This window comes from Megalops cyprinoides, chromosome 19 (assembly GCF_013368585.1).
Source record: "Megalops cyprinoides isolate fMegCyp1 chromosome 19, fMegCyp1.pri, whole genome shotgun sequence".
In the NCBI taxonomy this organism is placed as follows: domain Eukaryota; kingdom Metazoa; phylum Chordata; class Actinopteri; order Elopiformes; family Megalopidae; genus Megalops; species Megalops cyprinoides.
Window position 1 is genome coordinate 26351547 of NC_050601.1, and position 24277 is coordinate 26375823.

The 24277-nt window shown below is 43.7% G+C and overlaps 1 protein-coding gene across 1 annotated transcript; it reads left to right on the forward strand.

The window, feature by feature from the left end:
* Positions 1-2745: 2745 nt before the first annotated feature.
* On the forward strand, positions 2746-23491 carry LOC118795126 (uncharacterized protein C16orf52 homolog B-like). Its single transcript, XM_036553492.1, has 3 exons — positions 2746-3773; positions 12382-12594; positions 22030-23491. The coding sequence occupies exons 1-3, from the start codon at positions 3668-3670 to the stop codon at positions 22212-22214; spliced, it is 504 nt and encodes a 167-aa protein (XP_036409385.1). The 5' UTR covers positions 2746-3667; the 3' UTR covers positions 22215-23491.
* Positions 23492-24277: the final 786 nt, after the last annotated feature.

Consider the following 24277-nt stretch of genomic DNA (forward strand, 5'->3'; position numbering starts at 1 on the left):
ATCCCACAGATTCTCGATGGGGTTCAGGTCAGGAGAGTTGGCAGGCCAGTTGAGCACAGTAATACCATGGTCAGTAAACCATTTACCAGTGGTTTTGGCACTGTGAGCAGGTGCCAGGTCGTGCTGAAAAATGAAATCTTCATCTCCATAAAGCTTTTCAGCAGATGGAAGCATGAAGTGCTCCAAAATCTCCTGATAACTAGCTGCATTGACCCTGCCCTTGATAAAACACAGTGGACCAACACCAGCAGCTGACATGGCACCCCAGAGCATCACTGACTGTGGGTACTTGACACTGGACTTCAGGCATTTTGGCATTTCCTTCTCACCAGTCTTCCTCCAGACTCTGGCACCTTGATTTCCGAATGACATGCAAAATTTGCTTTCATCCGAAAAAAGTACTTTGGACCACTGAGCAACAGTCCAGTGCTGCTTCTCTGTAGCCCAGGTCAGGCGCTTCTGCCGCTGTTTCTGGTTCAAAAGTGGCTTGACCTGGGGAATGCGGCACCTGTAGCCCATTTCCTGCACACGCCTGTGCACGGTGGCTCTGGATGTTTCTACTCCAGACTCAGTCCACTGCTTCCACAGCTCCCCCAAGGTCTGGAAGGTCTGGTCTTCCTCAGGGTCCGGTCACCTCTTCTGGTTGTGCAGCGTTTTCTGCCACACTTTTTCCTTCCCACAGACGTCCCACTGAGGTGCCTTGATACAGCACTCTGGGAACAGCCTATTCGATCAGAGATTTCTTTCTGTGTCTTACCCTCTTGCTTGAGGGTGTCAATGATGGCCTTCTGGACAGCAGTCAGGTCGGCAGTCTTACCCATGATTGCGGTTTTGAGTAATGAATCAGGCTGGGAGTCTTTAAAAGCCTCAGGAATCTTTTGCAGGTGTTTAGAGTTAATTCGTTGATTGAGATGATTAGGTTAATAGCGTGTTTAGAGTACCTTTTCATGATATGCTAATTTTCTGAGATAGGAATTTTGGGTTTTCATGAGCTGTATGCCAAAATCATCAGTATTAAAACAATAAAACACCTGAAATATTTCAGTTGGTGTGCAATGAATCTAAAATATATGAAAGTTTAATTTTTATCATTACATTATGGAAAATAGTGAACTTTATCACTATATGCTAATTTTTTGAGAAGGACCTGTATGTATCACACAAACATTGCCTGATTCTGAAGTCACTGAAATGGTTCAAAAGTAAATGGCAAATATGGGGACATCAAATAGAATATTTAGATTTGTTTCCATCAAAGAGCACATGGCCTAGCATAATAGGGGATTGCATAGCTTGCTGCAGGGCTTTACTGTTGCTCTGTGTGATGTAACAGCAGTTCTGCGCGGGGATTGTGGAGGCTTGCTGCCTTAAGGTGGGTGGCAAGTGCTTTCTGCTGACCTCTCTGCTTCCGTGATACTAATGGTGAGGAAAAGTGCTGCCAAACAAGTATTCTGCCATGGCAGACTTCCACTGTTCCTCACACTGCATTACGTCGCATGAATCTCCCTCTTGTGTCAGTATTTTCTCTGTATGTAACATAACTGCTGGATATTTCCTCAAGCAACTAATGTTAACAGTCTTGGTATGGGTACAAGAGCACCACGTTCAATTTAATCATATAACCTGGATACAAACCACAACGTCCACTCCTTACCAGTACCCTGCATTGCGAACCAGATGTATGTCTTCAACTTCACAATTGTTCAAGACAAAAGACTTGGTAACAAGGTCACTGTCTCTATGCATCAGAGTGAAATAGCTACTGTGCTGCAATACAATCTACATGAGCCATGCGTCCACCTGCTTCTTTGTCTGTTATCTTATTATTATGAACTTTTCCAACCATGTCACTGCCTCCGGAGCTCAGCAGTGTCTAAACCTCTCTTACATGACTACCACTGACTTGACATCAGAAGTAATTCAGAAGAGATTCCTTATCCTTTTAAAAAGAGGATTGTATTATTTGGGTATTCAACAGTGTTATTCTCCACCGCACCTGGTGGCAAGAGGGGGCTTTGCCCCCTCAAATGTACCCCCCCAGTTTAAGTTTTATATACCCTATAGAAAAATAGCAAAAACAATAAAGGTATTGGCCAAGATACAAGTGACCCTGATGTTGTTGGTTATTATTTTGTTGATTTTAGCAGTCATCTCTCATTTGTTACAGTCCTTCATAAATTCTATTATTTTGCATCTTGTAGGCCTACGTTCCGAGTCACGTCCGGATACTCAGGTTTAATACCGGCTTCACCACTGCTGTGAAATAAATATTTGATTTTGAAGCAGTAATCTTATGTTATTTAGCCTTTCAGGGGCTATTGCATGGTTAAATCAATGAATTTCATTAAACCTACCACCAGACCAATTTTAAGTGGTGACCTGGCAATCTGCCCCAAATATTCCTAATTCATATTATGGCCATGACGCGCAAACACATGGAAAAGGTAAGGTAGGGAATTGTTCGCATCTAGTCAAAACGCCACCATATTGCCACCCACAGGATGAAAAAATGCAGAAATAGGCATAGCAGGATGATAACCTACTGTTTTACTATATAAAAAGATTTGCCCCCTCGCCATTTTTAACTGCCCCCTCAGTCACTTCATCCTGTCGCCGGGGCTGTTCTCCACAAAGCTAATTGGTCCCTGTATTCCCATGTATCCTTTCTTGAAGCCCCCAAGCCGCCCACTCTTGTGGGCAGGAGCTCTCGCGAGAGCAGACGTCCCCCAAACGTGATATTGCGGGGCTGTTGTGTCTGTGCAACGAGCTGCGTGCGGGTGCTTGGTGTGTGCCAGTTCTTTGAAAGGTGTAGTTAGTTTTAATACTGGAGGAAACGGGGAGGACCAAACCCATATGCGATTGCAACACGGGATACACCTTTAAAGCTAGAGCTACATGCTATCGGATCTTTAGCCAGCGCGTGTGAGGCCGCTCGCTCCATCGTACAGCTGGCTAGCTAACATTAGCTAGCTAGCGGGTGCGTGCAGATGCGATTCCAGAGGAGGAAAAAGGGGGCATGAATACGCAAGAGGGAGGATGGCTTCGCGTCTTCCTGGGGGATGCATTTAAAACAGCGACACGGCGTAATCGTTAGCGCTTTAACTTTCCTCGATGTCCGTTCTGCTTTTGAATGTGAAGACTTCACTGCCTTAGTGTGCTCATACAGATGGGTGTTGGAAGATTGACCGGCCCGCTGTCTTTCCCGCAGAGTTCGGCTGTGGGAGGCTGCAGTTAGCTCCCTGGCTAGCGAAAACCGAGAGACTGGAGTTCGCTGGGCCCTCGGTTTCATAATACCAATTTCAGGAGCCTCTGTCGTTTCCCCGGGGAAAGATCGGAGGCGAAACCACCAATGACAGATGTGACTTAAGAAGGAAAATCACTCCTTTTTGCATTGTCCCTCTCTTTGTTCATGGATGGCAAATTTTGATTTTCTGAAATCAAAGCGAAAGCCGTAGCGATACAATAATGGAAGGTTGAACCTATACCATTCTCCATTTGCTAGATGGGGCAAGATAGACTGATAAACCCTAACGTTAGCTAGCTTCGTCCCCAAAACCATAGTGCTAGCAGTTATCTGAAGTCAAGAAAAGGGTCCGGCGCTTCGCACCTGTATATACATCTTTGTCTCCAGTTCGCCCAGTTTAAAGCCCCAAAGGTTTACTGAAATATGGATAAACTAACCATAATCTCAGGGTGTCTCTTCCTCGCAGCCGATATTTTTGCTATCGCCAGTATTGCGAACCCAGATTGGATCAACACTGGGGAATCAGCAGGTAAGGAATGTAGCTAACTCGATAACAGACTATTTTTAACGGAGAAATTTCATTAGTTGTGCCTATCAATATCTCTGATTATGATTATGGCCCTAAGTTATGGCATTTTATATGGACCGGGCAATTCCCCCGAAACGCACTGTTTACAAGGTTTTCTTGAAAAAGAACGAGATCACTAGTTCAAAACCTGCTCGTATCCGATGGAATCTTTTAAAGCAAATAGATAGTATTTTGCCTAATCCTTAGAACAAAGATCCCCCCCCCCCGCCGAAATCTGTTGGCGTTTCATCAGCATCGACATCTTTTGTCTGAAGCTTATGTGTTGTCCTTTAGGTGTACACACAAGATTTACAGTTCTCATTAAATTGTAAATTGGGTGGCTATCTGGCTAACTCATTTCGTAATTTTGGATAAAGACGACCAGTTAAATTGGTAGGAAGATCATCTGTTAGCTGTAGCATTACGGAGATAGCTGTCTGGTTTGCTATGATCTTTATTATTATAGCCTTTGCATATGGTTTGCTCGCTGTGTTTAACGAAAAAACATTTTAAACGCGTGCCAAAAATGATAGCTACCTTGCTATACGTGTTCACAGTTGTGTAGCTTATTAACGGTCCAGATATTTAAGTAAGTTAGGCGCTGCGTCAGTTTTACAAATAAATGAAACTATATAGGTAACTACGCGTACTAGCAAGCTAATCCCGTTTGATAGTTATGGCCGTGGAACTTCAGACCCGCATTCTTTTGATCGCCAAGGGATCGGGTCAGAGAGGGTTCAGGGGTTGAAATCCATGACTGTGGGCACATAACACAAACGTAAATTTGAGCAGGCAAAAATGGCAGAATGTATGGATCAAGAATTAATATAAAAGGTCAGTTTATGGATTTAAGTGTTAAACATAGCTATAGCGGTAGTGTTCGGTCGCATATTTTATTTTATATTACTTTAGGCGCACTGCTGAAATGAGCATTTCACCATGTTAAAGTGTCTGTTTTTTGGTCTACCCAAAGTAGTAGATCTATGAAAGGTTAGTAATGCCCTGTTTGTACAACTTTTCGTGCCGCTGTATTAGATGCCCGTCTCTCAACATAAATGATGATAATGTAATTCTCTCTTCAGAAGCACAGGAGGAATTCGAACGGAAAAGGGGTCGCTTTTCTGGGTTCTAATTCTGTAGATGAACGTAAAACCACGGTTTGAGGGGGAGAGAAATTCGGCTCCAGTTAAAACAGAGTTTCCTATGTAGAGTCTAAACTCTGAATATAGAACTGGAATTTCTCCCTTAATTGTATGCGCGAAATCAGTAAAGCAACACTCGACCCCTTTCTTACACACCGGCTTAGTGTGGGCGTTGCGCAGACCCACTAGTCCTTCTATATAGGTGCATTAATCTAATGGTCTGTGTGTCCATGTCCATCTTTAATATTTCTAACGACGGATGTAGCGCCTGAGCTACCTGGATGCTCTGGATGTGTAATCTAAATTATTTGCGAGAGAAACAGCCGTATGAAAGAGTGGTGTAGCGTGAGAACGAGACCGAATGACCCCTTGAGATTTAGGCGGAAGGAAATAAAAGCCTGTTGTTTGCATTACCACACAAAACAAATATTTTTTTGCAAATAGCAAGGGACTGTTGTCGCTGGTCTTCGCTTCTGTATGGTATGTAAATGTGCGAGGAATCAAAATGACGGCATTCGCATCGAATAGAACGGTGGTTCTGCTTTGTGTATATGAACCACATGAGGTGAAAATCTACAACATCAAAATACCAAGGTAAATGAGCATTTTCATATGGCTTCAGTGACTTTGGGATTTGAGCCATTAGTTTGGGTCTCTGGCAATCACACTGGCCTCATTTTCATTTTATTAGTGCGATTTAAGTGTGCATATCACCTAAAGCACGCACACTTTTCTGTTTTTCAATTGTTTCTCAAGCCAAAGTTCGCCTGCGACAATCTATTCGCTAGACCTACATTTGTTTTTCCCCATCAGTCGTGACACACATCGTGCAATTTGGGGGCCAGGTCCCGTGGATTTGTCGGGCCAGTAAGTAGATTATTTCTTGAGTAGAAATTTTCAAGTGACACCCCGTTAAGACAGGAATCGCATGAAGTTTGGCGATGGTGTGGAAAGAGGAGAAAACCGTCATGTAGCAATAGGTGCTGTGGAAAACAACTTTTACTGCAATGGCCTGCGATTTTATCACTGCCATGATTTGTGAGTGCAAACGGTCCTAAAGATAAAGTGACTTTTCGCGCGGCATGAGGACAGTTGTCTGCCTGTGTCGTTCCCCTCGGATTCTATGCGTCAGACTTGTGTGAAAAGCCTTTCATGGTCCTGCTTTGAACATTGCCGCGTCCTTCCCATTGAAGCTTCCAGCACACCTGGGTGGCTTTCACGCGTATTGACGCTAACGCCAGCAGGTGAAGATTATTACCTCTGTCTCGTCTCTGTAAACAAGCACATGGCCCTAATCAAACAAGCGCTTGCAAGGAATAAACCACATGAACTTTACTTTTAATAACCCCGATGTCGGTTTGAGCTGTGTTTTTGATCTGAGCGACGATGCTTAGACCTGAAACGCAGCACAACACATCCCATGCCAAATATTCTTTTAATTATGTTTCTTGTAGAAGGTGCCGTTTGGCACGTGCATTGGAGATCTTCTCAGGGAAGTTAATTCAGCTATGGTTGACAGCTCAACCTGCTCTTCAATGGAAAGTTCCAGGTTTGACAGTGGAATTGTAAAATGTATGTCTTTTAATTCTAAGTTTTGAACTGACAAAAGTAGAGTAGCATGGGTCTTAATGGGTCTTCTCTCAGTGTGAGTGGGGGAACAGGTCTTGGAGAGAGAGCTTGACATCGCTCCAAAATCGAAGTTTGCTTACGGTTGCTGTGGCTTTCGCACAGAGTGTTTATAATAGAATCTCGCAGCACAAGTGACTTTAGGAGAGGGTCCGCGCCTTTGTCGTGAGCGCTGGTGGATTTGTGCCGTAGCGGGATAGATATGGCCAAGCAACGCGAAAAATCGAAAAAGGAGCTGGCGAGAGGAGAGAACGGTCATTCCCTAGCAGCGTTTCACAATGCTGCGAAAATAACATTAATAATCCGAAGGCCAATTTGTTTGCATTCCCCAGAATTTTTTTAAACAAACGGGGCTTAGTAACACGGAAGGTCTGTCAAGGAAACCAGCCTGACATATTTGGTCACTTGTAATGGGGAAATGAAACAAATATGTAGGCAGCACAGGCCATTTCCAATATCAAAGGAGGCAACAAAAGCAGTTAAAGCTTCCTGCTGTATGTTGTTTTCAAAATGAATGTGTGAAGTGGGGTTAAAATTGAAATGCATGTTGAGGAATGGGTAGGGAGCACCAGGCCCCAAATGTTGTTTCTCCATGCAGACCCACTGCTGACCATTCTTCCTTCCCGTGTGTGCTATCTGAAGACAGAGCACCGCTCATTTAGTTTTCCTACTGGTCCGTGGGGGTGAGGGTGGGGGTCTAATCCCATTTTTGTCAGAGGGGGTGAGGGTTTGGGTCTAGGAGTTCTGATGGGGCCTTGCCAGCCAGCGTACTGACAATGTCATGTGTGCCAGTCATTACACTGGCATTCCGCTGTGCAGCTGAACTCAGCAGGGGGACAGCCAGTGTTGGGGGGTGTGTGTCTGTGTGTTTGTAAAATACAGAGATCAGACTCCTTAAACTCTTAAGTCATTTCTGCTAAACTGGTACTAATGTCTTAGCCATTATGCTGGGCCTCAGTCACAGAAAATGGGTGGCGAGCAGCCTTTTAGCGATTTTATAGCTGTTAGAAAGGGGTGGTGGAACAAAGCAGTGCCATTCATCACCGTCATCCGACCATTGCGGACCCACCAGTCACCGTTTAAGAAAGGCTAATTTGATGCTGCTGTTGAGCACAGCCTAGCACTTCACTTCTTGACTTTCAGGTGTGAAATGTTGCTAGAACATTTTGTGAACATTTTTTTTAATATTCATTCAAGTTGTATTATCCAGGCCGGTGTTGTTCTGGTCAAGCCTAAAAGAAGATGTGAAGCCACATTTAGCACCTTGTGTTGTTTAGATTCTCTGTCAGGGCTGAATGTTTTTGTTATATGGTTTCAGCCATCAGAACAAAAGAGCAGGATATCCTCCTGTGTCGTCAGAGATAAGTGGCTGTTAGGAAATGGGCTCTTATTTCTCTGCAAATAGATATACATGACAGACCTCCACTTCTATGTCCTGAGCTACAGGCAAACATAGACCCCTTAAAAAGGTTTATGTAGAAGTTTTTGGTTGGAGATATGAAGAATGCTTGTAAGGAATGTTCACTTGGCGTTTGTTCGGTACTGACCTGCTGAATGCTTTCACTGGACGTCCTCACCAGTGTAAATGTTTTTTAGATGTTTGTTGTGTTTTGTTTTGTTTTTTTTAGATCGTTTTTGTAATCCTTTATGTTCATTTTTGCTAGCCTCAAGTTTAGAAGCACTAGTAGTCAAAATAAAAAAATCTAATCTGAGTTGAAAATCGTTAATATCCATGTTCAAAATCTTTAACAAAATTTCAGTCAATTTAAGACTGCATGCAAAATTTTTCTCTCTTGTCTTGTAGCTGACTCAGAAAATGCATTTTTATCAGTAATTTATCATAAGCTGTGTCTTCCTCAATATTGCTGCCACTAAAAACACATCACAAGTTTGTGTCAAGTGTTGTTTTACAGTCTTAGCGGTGGCTAGCTAATACCCTCCACAAGCACCCTCTGTTTTCCAGTCAAATTCACTGCCAGCAACACTGCTTCTTTATCAAAATGTGCAGTATTTATCAATGCTAATAAAAACGCACTGATAGTGTTCATCTTTGACCAATGCCGGAGCTGATCACTCTGGAGGGGGACATTTGAAACAAGCCATTATGGACATAGGCTCATGGGAGGAGGGCAAGGCGATTCTGCAGGGTCAGTATAAGAGCTTCTCTTCTGACAGAGTGACCCTCGAACCTTTGCACACTGGGCCTTGGGCAGTGTCTGACGTCTAGATCAACGAAAGTGTGAGAGAGGCCCAACTTAGTTCATTCATTCACAGTTCCATTCACAGTGGGTTAAATCCAGGCCCAAGGCTTTGGTTTCTGCGATCCAGCCTCAGGTATTTGCATTCTGACCCAGAATCAGACAGCGCTTGGGGAGTAGCCTTCAAGTCAATGGCCACGACCTCTTCCTCAGCAGCTCGTTGGGTCTGGCTCTGCCCTCTCTGCACAAAAAAGGGGTGAAAAGTTAACCAATTAACCAACCTCCACGCGTATCCAGTCAGTGTCACAGACGGGAATCTGTCCATAACGGTAAGTTTGCATTTCTACAAAGTGATGGGTTTACGCATCTGATTATGTCGTTGATTTGACTCGGTGCAAGTAATCTGATTTTCCTTGATTTGAGTGGAGTGCAAATGTTTTGCTGCTTTTTTGCCACAGCTGGCTGGAATAACAGAAGGGTGCTTTGTCTCTGAGATCCAAGAAGGTCACTTAAACACGAGGGAGGCAAACTTGCACTTTGGTGTTTGTCTGGTGCGTTGTCACTCATGAGAGGCCCATTTTAATGAGCGGTCACGGATGCATGTGGGGGTGCTGAGGAGGTGGGGGTCTGGTGTTCGTGCCATGCGCAGCAGTTTCTCCTCTCGTAATTGGACCCTCCAGACTCTTGACAGGGGGAGGTGACTCTTTCATGAGCAGTGAGTCACAGATGGATCCGCGAGCCTTTCTTCCCTTTGGTGTCAGGCGATCAGCACTTGACTCGCAGTTTTGTTTGAGCCCAACCCTGTCATTTGTTGAATCTCTGGGGAGCTCTCTCCTCGGCTCATTGCCTCAGGCTAATGCTCTTCCCAGTGGGATGGGTGGCTTTGATGCCAAGGAGGGCAGCAGAACTCCCCGTGTGTGTGTGTTGGGATGGGGCGCATGCTCATCTCCCAAAGGGCTGACATCCTTCAAAACAGCACCAACACTTTTAATGCCTCAGATGCTGTGTAGCCAAACACAGTCAGCTTCTTTTAACTGCTTTTTTATGCTTGGCTACATAATGAGGTGCATGAAAATGAAAGCAAAATATTTCTCAACCATCTGCAAGTTCATGGCAGGATATTGCTAAATAACCTGTAAGTCGCTAAGCTTGCCTTGTGCAACCGAGCTGCAAGCTCAACTGTGGACTCTCAGATCAAATGAACGAATACACACACACACATAAATACATATATACCCACACAAGCATTATGCATGTTGAATATGTGTATGGTGTGCAGTTTTGGTTTTGAGGTGGTAACTAAAATAAATAAATCGATTCTTCCTTTGGCCATATGAAAAGTAAAACATGGTTGCAAGGAATCTATGTGCAGTTATTCTCTGTGGCAGGGTTGGGAGGGTTACTTTAAAAATGTATTCCGATACAATTACTAATTACCTGTTAAAATGTAGTCCGTAACCTAATCCAAGTATCACAATGTTAAAGTAACTTAACTTGATTACTTTCTGTTACTTTTGGATTGCCTCAATACCAAATATGACTATAATGTTAATTTCGTAGCTAGCTAGCTAGCTAACAGTACTAGTTGTCAGAACAGGTTGCTTGCAGTGTCTGTGGTAAAATTAACTATTTGGTCAGAGGCGTGATGAGGCTGTATTAGTTTGATAGCTAGCTAGATAGCTATTAGTAATATGACAATTGAGTTAAGTGCATGAAAGCCAAATTAGCTAGCAAGCTATCTAGGTTTCTACGTTGTTTTTTTAATTGTAGCTAGCTAGTTATAGGTTTTTTTGCAAGGTGACATTTGTATTTGTCAGCGGAATGTGATAGTAGCTAGCTAGTTACGTTTATTGTTTTGTTTGTATTGTAGCTAGCTAGCTAGCTAATTTGGCTTTCATGCATTTTACCAGCTATCAAACCAGTACAGCTTCATATGTCTCCTGAACAAATAGTTAATTTTAACATTTGTACTGCAAGCCAAGATATTGACTTCTGATCTTAAGTAAAGTTTGCTAGCTAGCTAGCAACTTAACGTTAGTTAAGCTTATTCCGGTATGGGGCTTGTGTTTTTATCCACACACCATCCCGTCACCAGCAGCACCACCTACAGTCCCAAAATATTTTTCAGTAGTAGTAGTATTAACAGGTTAGCTAGCTAACTAACGTTAACTTTAGCTAACTGGATTTCTGTGTAGCTAACGTGAGCGGTTCATCTTACCTGTAAATGTTTCTTTAAATTAGATGTCGAGTCCTTGGATGATGACAGCATTTTCACAGCTGTAAGGCATAACATGCACTGTACTGTGATGTTCCCGTTTTCTGCTTTAAAGACAAAATAATGGTGAAATGTTGACCCAATGAGAGCATTTTCTTCACTAGAGGCCATGATAATGCATTGGCTACTGTAAGATTGGCTATGGTTTCACTCGAGACCAGAGTGGTGTTGTGAGACTCGTGAAGTTTTGTAATGTGTGCGCATGTGCATGGTAGTATATCGTTCTTTATTTTAAAATGTATTTTAAAATTGTAGTCCTGCTAATAATCCCCATTTTTATTAAATGTATCGTAATCTGATTATGTCTTTTTTTCTGTAACTGTAACGGAATACACTTACCTTTTTTGTATCCTAATTACATAACGCCGTTCCATTTATTCTGTTACTCCCCAAGCCTGTTTGTAACTGGAAATGGTGCCGGCCTTGTGTTTTTGCCTTTGTTCCTCAGGTGGAGTCTTTAGCAATGCAGGTTTGAATTTAGACAAAGTCAAGTACTCATCAGGCTGGTCTGAAATGTTTCTCTGTGTTTTTGTGGAGAAGGCTCGTTCTTGGACCCAAATGCGATGTTGGCTTGCATGAAACAATAAACTGGCATGGGCATTCAGAAGAATATTCCCTCTGCCGCCCTTAAAAGGGAAATTTAAACTGCAAGGACAGGGATCCTTTATATGACAATTCACAGGCCTGGCAAGTTGGGGGAACCTCGTTCACGTGCGAACACATCATTTTAAATTGCCCCGTATCACATTCAGCTGGTGGGTTTCTTTGTGAAAGTGTTCCCATGTGAATCCACACAAAAGGAAAGAATGGCAAAGCCATGCCAAGATGGATGGTTCATTCGCCGAGTTAAAAACCCTAGACCCCCCAGCTAAGGGAACAAACACAGGGAAATGCCAGTGTAGCCACGAGAGAAGTGGCTGATGTGAGGGTCTTCAGAGGCCCCGAGCTTCTCAAATGAGCTTGAGGTAGAGCTTCATCTGTACTTGTTTTAGTATTACTTTAGTATTTAGTTAGAGGGCTCTCAACTGTGTCCTATTCTTGTTGCTGTATTGATATGCTAGTCCTTTCTTATGCTAATGATAATCCTTTCTTTCTGTTACCCATGGACGTTAATGAAGGTTTGTTCAGGTCTGTTCGATTTTGTTCACATACAGATAGACAAATGCTAAGTAAACACACAGACAAATGCAGAGGGGCTGTCAGACGACCTCCGTGTCACTAGTTCTCGAGGCTACCACACAGGAGTGGAGAGATTCTGCCGTTGTAACATGACTTGCACCGTGATTGGTCGGTCGACTGAGCAGGTTTTGTTGTGTTCACCTTTGCAGGAGCCCTGACGGTGGGGCTGGTGAGGCAGTGCCAGACCATCCACGGCCGCGACCGGACCTGCGTGCCACCCCGGCTGCCCCCTGAGTGGGTCATCACCCTGCTCTTCATCGTCACCGGCATCATCTCCCTCACCGTCACCTGCGGCCTGCTTGTGGCGTCGCATTGGCGCCGGGAGGCTACCAAGTATGCCCGCTGGATCGCCTTCACTGGGAGTAAGTGCCCTCCCCACCTGTTCACTCCCTCAGCACCCCCTCAACACCCCGTCTGTGTGCTACAATAACAAAGGGGGCTCATTTTCCTGTGCAAAATTTCACAGTGTAACTGTTATGTCACTTTGTCCTTTGAGCAAATTTAAAGAAATAGTTTGTGTTTTTCCACATCACCCATACATCATAGGGTACTCCTCCATGTCCAGTTGTTTTCTTGATTATCCGTAGTCACTGCCCTGTTAACCCACACACACTGTGCTAGTACTGCCACAGACAGGAAGTGAAAGGGCTGTGTGACCAGGGAGGTTACAGGTGGGCTGGGTGCGGGGTGTAAACCTAGCTACTTCTGTGCTTCACTTCTGTTGAAAATAGAACGGGTAGGCATGTCTGGACAACAGTACAGGGAAAAGCAGGGAGTGGATGGATCATTAACTTGGTGTGGGATGAGCCTGTATTTATAGAATATGATGGTGCATCTGTCAGTCATGTTGGTGGTGTTTACTTCCTAAACAACGTGTTAGAACCTTGTATGTTTCCAGTAGGTTTACTGCCATCCATTTGCTGCCCTAGAGGGGCATGATGTTTCTGTGAAATGCTTTTCCCCACAAAATTGAATACAAAAACTACATTTCCAAGTGTACAAATGCATTGATAAATAGAACTACGAAACTGCTGTCAAAAAAGAATAGGACGAGACTATTTCCTGGTAAAATTACAGGTAATAAAATCAAAATCAAAAAATGCTTTTGCATACTCTGCTCCATGTTTGGGCCAGTGAAAGACTTCAAAGTCTTTAGAACTCAGTGTGGCAGATGCTTAATGTGAGGAACTAGAGGATTATGGTTTGGTGAACAATTACAAATGTCACATTACCTTATGCCATAAAAACTGACCATTATGCACTTGTTGGTTGCAGTTTTCAGAAACGTTAAGAGTAGGACTTTGATATTTTGGAAGTGATGGAAGGAAAGGGGTGGTGGACTGACTCATGTCCAGGAGGCAGACATGCCTCTGAGGCACGGCGGTCAAACTCCTCTGACTAGTGCGGGTTTCACATCACCCCCCACGCCCACGCTCTCGGCGTGGATAGGTGGGTGTTTGGATGCTAAAGGTGCGCTGCAAAGCTCTCACAGAGAGGAAACACTCATGCTGCCCAGAACAGACAAGCCCTTGACAACATGGAGGAAGAATGATGATGCAACAGAGACGTGGCCTGTAGCTACAATAGGAAGTCTGTGATTGTGTCACCAGCATTGTTCTGCAATTAGGCAGGTTCAGATTAAGGTTGTTGTCACTCTCTGGAAGGTTTGTTTGGGGTTAACTCTGCCGTGACATTGCCCAACCCCGGGGTCTTCAGGGGTCACTTGTACCCATTTTCCACCAACGCAAACTACGTGCTAGTTCTGGGCTTAGTTCTTGGGCTTATTGTCTGCTAGTGCCAGTTCAGAGTTGCTTCAACTTGCAAACCTTCTAAGAACGGGTTTGTTTTTTCCACAGGCAGAGAACCACCATAGAGCCACGTCATTACGTCACTGTATACGCCTATATACGTCTCCGCTTTCCTGCTAGCACCAAGCTAGCAGTGGTAGCTGGTGAGCTGGAAACAGGGGAAGCCCAAACACTACCTTTAAATCTATCATTACTTTCAACCTGTTCCCATTTATCCTCCTTGGTTAACAATAAAACAAATAATTCACAGAATAGTCGACACCAATCGCAAGAATAGAGTAAATGATTATGCTTGCGAAACATCGCAGATTGTCTGTAGTTTGTGTGCTTGCAAAAGCTACAATGTGAGATTAATTAACAAGGATGGCATTTATCGATTTAAATTACGTTAAATGCTCATGACACATCACAGCTTTTGTGAGGTCTGTGTTCTAAACGTTATTGTTCATTGCACTCAACCTAACCTAAAAGTTTATTCTCAGTAATTTAAATCAATTTAACTAAATTTAGCTCCGTTCTGTAATTTGAATTTTGTAACACAAGAAAGCTATAATGTGACACATTTAAGAGAAAGCTTTGGGATTAGTTGCCACTTAATTATTCAAATTGCCATCCTTGTTAAACAATCTCATGCTGTAGCTTTCGTAATAGCACACAAATTTCAGACAATTATCTGCCGTGTTTCGCGAGCATAATGTTTAGCGAGCATAGTGTTTCGCTAGCTTGCAGCCGCCACTGCAAGCTAACGAGAACAACAATAAAAACAAGAGAACAGTGCTTTAAAAAACAAACTTGTCTACTACACTTTGTACAATTTTAGCCTTTTGTGAAGCCAAATGTTAAGTGACATTGGTAGGTGAGTCAAAGGCATTGTTAGCATGCTAACGTTAGCTACTGTTACCAAGGTTATGGTAGCTGGTTAGCTAGCTGTTGGTCAGCCAACATTAGCCAAGCAAGCATAGCTACTAATTTCTGACATCAATGATACGAACTTCATACGTAACATTGATGTGAGAAATTTGTAGCTATGCTTGCTTGGCTAATGTTGGCTGACCAACAGCTAGCTAGCTAGCCATCAATGTTACGTTCGTAACATCGATGTGAGAAATTAGTAGCTCGCTACACAGCTAAGAAATACATAGCTGGCTGGCAACAGGGCGAAACATTTGAAAAATAAAACTTTGGTTTTTCTTCTTCTTTTTAGGCAGACTAGACGCTACACTAGCTCTGGTTTTTAAAAAATGGCGGTCATTTTAGTTGGTCACAATAATCTCGCCCCCAGCCCCTGACGTAGCGGTTCTTTGTTCTAGACCAGCAAAGAGTTGGTGCCGCTCTCGAACCAGTTTGCCCGAGAGCCGGTTCTTTGGCTGTCGAAACGCGAAGAACTGGACGAAGATTAGGCACCGGCTCCAAACCAGCCCTTGAAATGCGTTGGTGGAAAAGGGGCATCGAAGGTGATGTTTGGAGGAAATAGTCCCAGAACTGCACCGCAGGAGGCATGACAGACTTTGGACAGATCTCTTGGTGCAGTAGGGGTAGGAGTAGGCAATAACACGGTTTTATGGTCCTGTATTTTCAAATGGGGGCAGTGTTAGCACCTGTACCCTTTGTCTTTTGTTAATTTGTCCTTGTGATGAGAGCAGCCAATTTAACCCAGGGCCTGCAGGACAAGCATTACATTTTACAAAGCAGGAATTTTTCCTCCTGCTTACTAAACAATCCCCCTTCCCAGCCTCTCCCACCATGCTGTCATTTCCTTGAAACAACATGCCACTGGACATCAGCATTTCCCTTGGTAAACTGCTAGCTGCGTATGTGTGGCGTGCAGGAAGGGGCGGGGTGGTGCAAAAACCATTTAACCCCAACACATAACACCTCCACATCTGCTCACTGCAGAGCTCGTATGAATCATTAACCAGTAGCAAAATCTTTTGGGTGTAATGTGGATGTTGCCTTTTTTTAATCAAAGTAGAGTCTGTACCTATTTGCTGTGAGCGAGTGTGACTGTGCTACGGCTCTAGGCCATGGTAAGACAGGGAAGTTATGGGAGAGAGCCACTCCACGCAGCTTCTCTGTGGGCAGACTCCGTCAGCCTTTCGATGCGCTTCGTCATTGCTGATTACTATTGGCCACCTCTCTGTGAAAGGAAGAGAATGATCTGAAAATCCCTTGGTCCCCTGTCTGAAGAATTCTTAAATGTGAAGAACAATTAGAGGTAAATGGAAGCTCAGCTGGTAATGCAGAATGAGCTGGTTTAATGAATGAGGTCTCAGTTTAAAAGAGAGGGCATGCATTGATTCCAGGCATCGCAAGGTTAAACCTTGAATTTACATTGCTTTCACCAGAATTTCAAAATTCAGTGTGTTACTTTGGTGTGAGAAATCAGAACCAGTCTAAAGTTGCAAAAGTGGTTTGCATACAAAGAAGTATGGTAGGTGAACTCTTCAGATTTGCAATTTTTTACCATTCTCTTTGGCCCTGTTCACACCTGGCATTAACGTGCGTCTTGTAACATGCGCTACATAGCCTGAAAAATAAGTTACGTGCGAAAAAGTGCGACAACTGGCAACAACAACAACTAGAGTTCGCAAGCTACCACAAATGCTTCCAAGCCCCAAATGTGTAATGCAATATATTACATGGAAAAATGGTATTATGAATAATACATGAAGTGTTGTAGTTCTACAAATAAATGTTAGACTATTGTGGGAGTCAAGATTTATGATATCATGAATATCAAGGGGACATTCTAAAACACTTAATGTGGCTTAATGTTCCAAAACTGCGATCAATGATCACCAAATTTGTCTGGGACATCTCTTGTCAGAAACACTTCCTCAAAAAATCCAAACCGAAATCCTAGGAGTATTGTTGTTATCTCACGTTAAGCGTTTTCCTCTCCATTGATGCCCATTATAAGGAAAAAGCTTAACGTGGCATAATGTCCCAAAACAGCGATCAATGATCATCCAAATGTTAATGACATCTCACATGTCATAAACACTATCTCTATCAAAAAAGCAAAACTGAAATCCAATGAAAGGAATAACTATCTTGCGTTAAGCCATTTCTTCTCTATTGACCCCCGCTTAACATAGTATTATGGACCAAACGGCAACGTATCAGGAATACACTTCTCTAACACATTTCTGATCATGAGCACGTTCAGGAACCAATACAACGACCCCATGGGTTTAATATAAACACTGCCGTTTTCATTGAAGTTTTCCCCAAAGGAACCCATTATAAAGACACTGCTTGCGGCTGGCCTACAGTTGGCCTATTGGGAATAGTTTAACGCAAATATTCATGTTTAACTTCTTCCGACATCACTTGAGCTGCAGCCTATGCTGGGGTGGTGATCAGCAATATGTATGATCAGCAATGTGTAGGCCTACTGTTGCAGTAAGGAACATTAAGGCTTTTCTGCCATTATAAGGAAAAAGCTTAACGTGGCTTAATGTACCTAAACATCGATCAAAGAAGACCAAATTTGTTCACATATCTCTTGTCCTAAACACTTTCACATATCAAAAAATTAAAACTGAAATACAAGGAATATGGCCGTTATCTTACGTTAAGCCTTTTCCTTATAATGGGCGTCCATGGAGAGGAAAACACTTAATGTAAGATAACGTCCATAGGCATTTTAATGCCAGGTGCGAATAGACGTACTTAGAGCTGTTGACTTGTGATCGGATCACCCAAGATGCATGTTAATGGCTGGTGTGAACAGGGTCTTAAAGCACAGGATTAGCAGAGCTCCATGTTTGAGGTCAGTGTTTTTGCAGGAGGCAAATGATTTTGTCTGGACATTGCTGGAACTAGCTAGCATGCTGTGTGGACCCACTGTTTTGGGCACATGATACCTAAATAAGCTTTGGTGAGCTCCACTATCTGGAACTAAAGGATTTGTTTGGCGCAGTACATCAGTTACTAGAGGCAGTATCAACTGTTATCTGAGCGTATATTAAGTTAGATGCTGCTTAAAGTAGCTTATACTAATGCTGATAGATTGATGGTTGATTGGTTTTTATTTTGTCATGCATACTGTGGTGTGCAGTCTGTAAGGGCTTATAAGACACTATTAAAGGAGTGCATTTATTAGGAAACTTAGAAAATTAAAAGTATATGTTCTGCTGTAGATATATTGCCATTCGGGTACTGTACAATTTGATCATATCACCTTAGGAAAAGACTTCTCGGGACATGCCAAATTTTGGCAACTTTGAAAGAGACTGAAACCATCAGGGACACGCGATATTGAGAGTAGTTCAGGAGACCTTGGCCTAACTGGATTTTGGCCCACTCACATGGAAGTGACCCACAAAAAGCCCTGGTCGGGTGAAAAGTCACGAACATGTCTGAAAGCCACCGCGCAAAAGTGGATCAGAGGATTTGTGGGGATTAGGGATTTATTGGTTTTGAAAAGCCGGGAAGTGAGCACGTTGGTCAGGAAGACTCGGCTCCCTCCTCTCCCCCTGTAATATTGTTAATGCATTCGGTACTGAAACTGTTTAGCAGTTGACAAATGAAGATGACAAATGAAGTCTTTTTTCCTAAACGGCACACAGCACACCAGCTAGTGACAAGTTAACTTCAGGTCCTTTGCAAGTTCCTGAACTCATTTGGCTTCAGTGCAGGCTGAGGCATACGAGTCTGAGGGTTTGAGTCTGAGTCATGTTTCCCACCTATGGCCAAGATTTGGTGGCGGCAGAACACAATTTTGATAGGCTGGTTTTGTTGGCCTGGGTCCCCTTGTCATACTGCTCTGGATAATGGCTCTTGTACACCTGCACGTTACCCAGACCAACATCAGTGAAGATGGACCCAACCTCAAAACACTGTTTGTGGAGTCTACTATGGTGCATTGTGGGGTTTGAAGTGTGAAAAGCAGCCTTTGGCCTTTGTATCACTTCAGCCCTCCTGTTCAAGAGCGCAGAGTGTTGCAGAGGGTTGACCTTAATGTAGTAGGACTGGTGGTTTCAAGAAGGGGAAAATGGGAACGGAAAAGGCATACAACAACATTTGATCCTTTAAGAATGGTGGCAGCTGCAAGATTGGGGGAAAAAATCTGAATGTTTATTGTCAGTCGTTTGGCATTTGGTTGCCATATCTGATGGTTCCACGCTTTTGTTTTTGTGGGGCGTTTTCCCCCGTCTTTCCGAATGACTCACCGCCCTTTAATTCTGTCAGTGTGTGGAGGCGGCGGAGGTGGTGGTGGCGGCGGGCTTGTTAAGTGGGCCGCAGATGGAGTCATCCTGGATGAGCGCGCACCACCGTCTGCTGGTTACGCACAGGGTGGGCGTGCGGGGGCGGTGCCTGTGTCACCCTTAACCCCACACCTTTCCCCCTCACTGAAAGCAGAGCCATCAGCTGAGACGAGGCGGAGAGAGAATCTCACCAAGAGTACTGGATTAGAAGCGTGCTTTGAACACAATTATGTGGGGGTGGGCAGCGGGGGGTGAGGGTAGGTGAATGGAATGTGGTCATTCACTGACTCTCCTTTCCTGCTACAGTGGGTGGGTTATTTTTGGGCGGCTGTTTACACTTGAGAATGGCTGCTTTAGCTGCCATGAGTGGAACAGACTCAGAGGATCTGAGGTGGGTGTGTCCAGGGATGCTGGGAATGCCCACTTTGGCCTGCAGGCCCACCTGCACATCAGTCAGGTGATGGTGGTGGACATGCCCTCTCCAGCCCCTGCTGCTTCTCGCAGGGAAAGGCAGGGCTTAGTGTTTGGCCATAGGAAATTGCCAGGAGCAACAGAGTGTTGTGGCGTTTGAAAGGAGGGGACCTGTAACCAGGAGCTTGAAGGTTCTGAATCCTGTGAAAGACACCGCCGCCAGAGCACTGAACCCACGTTGCTTTGGTTAACATCCATCAGCATACATGGATACTTACCCTCTGAGCAGGGCAAGACCTGGAGGAAGCCAGTCTGTTAGTGGAATAAGTGGAATAGAATGTTCTGGAGTTCTCATAAGGCTCATTACACCCGTCCCATCCACAGTGCCCTGATGTGCACTGTGGCCCACATCCACTTTGGACCTACAGATGGCTCAAGATGGATGCCAACATTAACTCCCTATCCACCTCTCCTGGTGGGGCCAGTAAGGTGACAATTAGCAGTCTTGTCAAATCAAGAGGTTTTCAGCTACAGTAAATTGCAAAAGGTCTCAAATAACATCAAGCCTCATTTCCGGTCCATTGAGTACAGAAGTAAGCAGCCCATTTTAAAGGATGTGTGATTCAGCGTTGAATGACTGAACTGTTTCCCCTCATAGAAAGGTAAACCGTGCTATACTCTTTTGTGCTGCAAATGGAGGTATTTGCCTGCCGGAATGTTTACTCTCCTAAGCGTGACCACTAATCCTTTAATTCCTTTATGTTTTTCCTTCCAGGACAACAATGCAGAAAAGCTTGGTGTCACTTTTTTTCCCTAAATTATTCTGCCGGGAGTAACAGAACTGATCTCGTACCGTGCAATTGTGATGCTGTCAAATAATTCATGTCTCCATCATTAATGGCCTAGAGGTTGTCTTCGCTCTTCTCTCAGCCTGTTATTAAACAAGCAGCAACTATCAAATTCCCTCTGCAACTTCATTTACGTGTCTTTTCAGCCATTAATCGTACCAGATCCAGGGCAAGTGGCCTTATCTGACATGTAGAATGTGCACTGGTTTGCACCCCTAACTACCCATAGCTCAAATAAAAGAGGTTTTAATAAGGCAAGCTGCTGCAAAAACTGCAAATACATTTACCTGTGAGAAGTTTGTTTTTGCAGCCAAAAAGAGTCATTGGAATGGCTAGCAAGCAAAACAGTTAAGATCTGGTCCAGACCATCATCTTGCTGGTTTTAATGTGTAACTCCACCAAAAAGAATTCTATTGTATGTTTTTTAACACTGAAAATGCTCAGTCTCCATGACAAAGAACAGAATGATCTGGATCAATCTGGTTAACTTTGGTAAGCACTGAAGATGTAATTCTAAGCCATTGTCATAAAATGCACTACTTGAATTTATAAATGTGGGTTTAAGGACAAGCGGTGGTGTGGTGGAAGTAAGCTCAGGCCTGTCTTCCAGGGGATGGGACAGGAATGGAATGATCTTCATTGGCGCAGTTCTGTATTCCGCCTTCAAACCTTCACTAAACCCTTCCGCTTGCGTAGCGTCTCACAAGCTAAACAAGCTGGTGATGGAAGCACCAAACACACATATATTGCATTACATATATTGCATTACGCAATCACCGTAATCAAAGGACGTGGTACCATCTCCGATCTGCGTTCTCACTGAGCAGCTTGGGCACCTAATTGCCATTTGGAAGCGCTTTGAGAGATGCTCTTATCTCACTAATGGGCTCTGTCAAATTGAATACAGAATTGGATACACAGTCAGACTCTCTTGTTCCGCCTTCATAAAAAGCTTTTCGAAGAGAGGTGCTATTATGAGCCGCGCCTCTGTATTAGTTAACATTAAAGAAGAGGCTCTTGGGCCCAACGCAGGATGTAAAGGTCGAGGGACGAGTTGTCTGGAGTGGTACGTGATGAAAGCGGAACAGGAGAGATGTGAGGATTTCTCTGGCCCTGGATGCTGCCAGTTACTTCATGTGTTCACTCCCTCCATTGAATTCCTCCTTCTCCTCCCTACTTACTGTCCCATTCCAACCACACTGTAGCTCAGTGAATGATTTCTAGTTTTGTCATTGTCCCATGTAGAAGTGATGTAGCCTTTTTAATTCAACGGCTGTGAGGCACTGTCTGTGAAAATATGAATTCAAGATGTTAACTGTCTCTTTTTCTCCCTCTCTTCTGTCTTCCTCTCTCCCAACCTCTTTCCCTTCCTTCCTCTCCCCCTCCCTTTCTCACTCTTTTCCCTCCTTCCCTCTCTCTCTCCCATCGTCCTTCTATCTCCGTTTCCTTCCCTTTCTCTCCCTTTCTCTGTCTCCCTCTCACCTCCTTCTACCCACCCCTCTCTCTTTTCCCTCCAGTGATCCTGTTCTGCATGGCTGCCCTGATATTTCCAATTGGGTTCTACATAAACGAAGTGGGGGGACAGCCGTACAAGCTGCCCAACAACACGGTGGTGGGGTCCTCCTACGTGCTCTTCGTTCTCTCCATCTTCTTCACAATAGTCGGACTCCTCTTTGCTGGGAAGGTCTGCCTGCCGGGCTGAAGGCTCCCCTCAGGCTGTGTCTGTTTGGCCTTGGAAAAAACCCGAAACAAAACAAAATACCAGCAGAGAGGTGCTTCTGCGCTGATGAGCACTTGGAACAAAGATCGAAACAAAAGACAAATGTACGAACCAAAAGGGGGGGTCTTGCGATGAGCTCTTGCTTCCTGTGCCTCTTTGATACGCTGCGTCGGTCCGTGCCATGGTGGCCGGCCTGGAGGATGGCACCAGGGAACAGCTCAGCGCTGAAAGGGAAGGCCAGCCATGTTGTCGCCATGGTAGCTGCTCCTGCACTGTGACATCATGCCTTTCAGAGGAACTGCGTTTCACTCACAAGAAAAAAAATACCCTTCTGTAATTCTTAAACTATTCCTTTTACTGTTTTGGGTATTATAATTTTTTTTTTTTTTTTGTACCCCCCCCAAAAGTATTTCTGAAATCTGCTCATTGGGTCCACTGAAAAGTAAAACCTCTGCTGCCCCCCAGTGGCAGGGAGGAGCTTGCTCAGGAAGGAGGCGATGCAGCACAAAGTGTGTTCTAACAGGGAGCAGGGGGAGGGTTAAAGAGAGACGGGACCGCTAAGAATGTCAGAGCGTGCCATATCAGGGGTGAGCGGTGATCATTGTCCCACCCCCTCAGAGTTAAGGAGAGGGCCCAGGAGGATGGGTACCCCCCACCCCCCCCCCCCACAGTTTGTCTCCTGTCCCTCTTTGCCCTCTGAAGCTAGGATGGACTTGGGTGTGAACAGTATTCAGCAATCAGAAGGCTGGAAATTTAGAAATTGGGTCTTGATCTGTAAGTGATCAATAAGGTTAAGAGTTCTCTTTTTTAATTATTATCATTTTGATCCGAGAAAAGCGCCGGGGCTGCAGGTCCGGTTCCGGGTAGTGCCGGGTCTGGTCATACTGAAGCAATGATGGCTGTGAAAAGTGTTCCGCGCGGAGAAGCTTCCCGGATCTGGTGACAAAAACCAAATGGAACTTGGATCTCCCTTCGCACATGACACACGTCTCATGGTTCTCATGTTTTTTTGTTTTTTTTTTCCTTGATCAGCTGAAAGACCTCTTTTATTTCTCTCGATACTTTATTGGATATGAAATACATTTCTTTGGTTCATTGTTGTGATGCCATGATATGTTTTTTATTGTATAAATGTAAATTTATGAATTTATGTTGGATTATGAAAGGAAGCACTGTGTGTTTACTATGAAGGCCAACAGCAGATGAAGCACCACAATTATACATAAAAATTGAAAACTCTTTACCTCATTGTTTTTCCATTCAGACTCTTATTTTCTTTGTTTATTATTATTATTATTATTATTATTATTATTATTATTATTATTGTTCATTGGTTTAAAATATGCCCAGTTCTGATGTCAGGCATTAAGGGTGCTGTTCAATCTAACTGCTGGGCGATCTGTCTTTTTCATTGAATAATGAATTTCAGTGTGTCACTTTTTTCAATTCTTGCTTAGTAGTTCATGTTTATTTATTAAAGCAAGTATTGAAAAAAATAACAGTTGCTTAAATATGAGGACACAATGCACTGTGGTTAGATTGAATAGCATATTATGTATGTTATGAGGGCTGAAGAGAAATTAGTTATGATAAAAAGACTCTAATGTGACTCTTGTACCAACACTCCCCTTGCTTAAACAAATGCAGAATAATCTCAGTATTATATAGTTGAGAGAAGTATAACCTCTCAACTTTTAGACACCAATATCTTGTCTGTGATGGAACAAATCAGTATTGTTTTATTTTTGCTCATGATGGATGTACAGAATGGTTTTTTGTTTTATTTCAAATGTTCATGGGAAAGATGGAGAATTAAAGTGTTTATTTACCACCAGAGTTTTTGTACTTAAATGTAGTTTTGAATGCCAAAGTACACCGCAGACATTTTCAATGCTAGCAGAATGTCAAGGGATGTTGCTACAGTCACAGAGGGCTTTGGCCTTGAGCTGTTGAACATTAAACTTTCGGTTTTGTTTTTTAGTGGTTTAGTGTTAATTGAATTGCTGGATTTAGTTTATGGCTCTTACAGGGGATGTGGAAGCAGC